General features: G+C 40.1%; 1 protein-coding gene across 1 annotated transcript in view; it reads left to right on the top strand.

Moving 5' to 3' along the window:
* The window catches only part of LOC106875430 (alkaline phosphatase, germ cell type), a 184,135-nt gene that overhangs the window by 136,058 nt on the left and 45,843 nt on the right, over nucleotides 1-2,234 (top strand). The window contains exon 6 of the mRNA XM_052976834.1: nucleotides 1,443-1,547. Coding sequence (XP_052832794.1) covers nucleotides 1,443-1,547 — 105 coding nt within the window. The remainder of the gene's footprint in view (nucleotides 1-1,442; nucleotides 1,548-2,234) is intronic.

Raw genomic sequence — 2,234 nt, 5'->3', positions numbered from 1 at the left:
TAATGGAACAGTTATATATGTGGACATGTTTATGGTTTGATACAAAAATCTTAATTTCTTTAGCACATCTTAACCCTATGAAACACCTTCCCAATCCGCCACGTTGAAATCTGCTGGCGTCCTTAATCGTTAAGCAACAAGGTGCGGACAGCCTCAGTTTGAAAAGTACTAATCAGTAGCAACTATCTGTATTGCCTTCGATAATAATAACAATATTAATATCTATATAAATATTCGCTTCTGAATATTTTTGCTGCTGATTAGTACTTTAGTACTATGCCAACCATACCCTTCTACAGGATTTCCTGGTCGTCAGTTCTTCCAACTCCGCTCATACTCGATACAGAACGGCCATCTGATCCTGCCCTTAGCGCATCTGCGATATCACAACTTGAAGGTCTTGTTAATTTTTTTTCCAAACACCTGAAGTTTTTTCAATGAATGTAATTTTCGCAATCAGCAAACAAAATTACATAAGTTGGGAGAACATTTTTAAAATCCAAATTTACGGAGCCTTAAGATCACATCCCAAATATCCGACCACTCAACTTGTACAGCCTACAATGTAATGTACTGTATTAAATGTTAGTTAGGCATTGCACTGCCGACGCAATGCCAATCGCTTGTGACCATTTCCTCGATGTCTGTTAAAAGATTTTGTTCTTTCCAAACCTGTAGTCTGCTATGTCAATTCTCTGGTTATATTCTCCACCATTTCTGTTTTTAGATTATTTTTGGACATTTTTCTACTAGATAATTTCGTGATCAAAAACTCATCTTCAATTTGTGCATGTCCGCACCCCGCGGCATCAACAACAGGCTAAAAGTATTTTAATAATTTCGTTGACACATTTAGAGACATGCATATGTACGTACAGAATTATCCTACAACTCGTTTACTGCCTGCTAGTCCTGTTGTTCGTTAGATATTTCAGTCCACCATCCTTGATTCAGAAACTACATTCAACCGATCTATTTCTGATGTCCATTTCTGCCACTACTTACCTATACATTTTACGTTTCAGACCTCTTCCTGTTCCTTTTAAATCCCAACACTTCCGCTTCTTGTTGTCGATGCCGACCTGGTTCCTTTCTTTCGTTTCTGGATGTTTATCTTAGAAGACGGTGCTTTGCGGGAGAGTATAATTGCCGTGTGATCAATCGACACTGATGTTCTCTAGAAGATCGATAGACCATTGTCTTGTCCATTTGTAGTTGTTGTTTAGCTGCTGGCCAGTCCCGACTGAGTAGAATAACTAGATTCAAAGACGTTTCATTCTTGACTATTCCGTCTAATTTTTCTTCGCGCGTAGTTTATCCAAACATAGTATTGTTTATTAATTAAAACACTTTAGATGCAATTTAGGTGAGATTTGGCTGCTGTTTCTCGCTTGGTGACCGAACATGTAGAAACTATTTCATAGTCCTTTGTGTATTTGCAGGTTATACTTGGTGGAGGTCGAAGTAATTTCTTACCGAAAAATGCTACTGATCCGGAATATGTCAACAAAACCGGATTAAGACGTGACGGTCGAAACTTGATTGAGGTAAGAATACATTTGAACTTCAATAAAAGGTGTTGTGACTGTGTGTATGCTTTATTATGTGCGTATGCGCGCGTGTGTGAGTATTTGTATGCATTTGAGTTTGTAATGTTTTGCATTTCCCAGAGCTCTGCCGATTCCACCATGCAGCAACCTACAGTCTACCCCACCATTCCACTCCCCTTATATGACCACATTTCCAGCAATCTACAGACTCTGCAATTTCTCACTCCCTACACAGTCTCACACTTAAGGGTTTATGTTCCCACAAAGATATAAACCAGTAAGAAGAGCCAGCTTCCTAGTATGTATGTTATCAGGGTTATCAGGATAGGGAGTGCAGGGTCCAACTAGAGAATTGTCAGTGGGGTCCTTCACACTACAAAAGCTGAAGACTGATGTTTTATGCTTCGTATAGTCCCAACCAAAAAGCAGAGAGCTTAAGGCTCCACCATTAGCCAGTGATACACAAAAAAATCGTCATAGCATCTTCCGCTCGCGCATGTGCGCGAGTCTTCTCTTAGCGCGGGGCCCTCTCGGCGCGGCCCCTCTCTTGGAGCGGAGCCCTCTCTTGACACGGGGCCCATTGTAAATAAATCTGTCAAGTTGGCTTAAAACCGGCTCTGTATGTATGTATGTATGTATGTATGTATGTATGTATGTATGTATGTGTGAATGTATGTATGTATG

This window comes from Octopus bimaculoides, chromosome 25 (genome assembly GCF_001194135.2).
Source record: "Octopus bimaculoides isolate UCB-OBI-ISO-001 chromosome 25, ASM119413v2, whole genome shotgun sequence".
In the NCBI taxonomy this organism is placed as follows: domain Eukaryota; kingdom Metazoa; phylum Mollusca; class Cephalopoda; order Octopoda; family Octopodidae; genus Octopus; species Octopus bimaculoides.
This window is presented reverse-complemented; position numbering and strand designations above follow the sequence as displayed.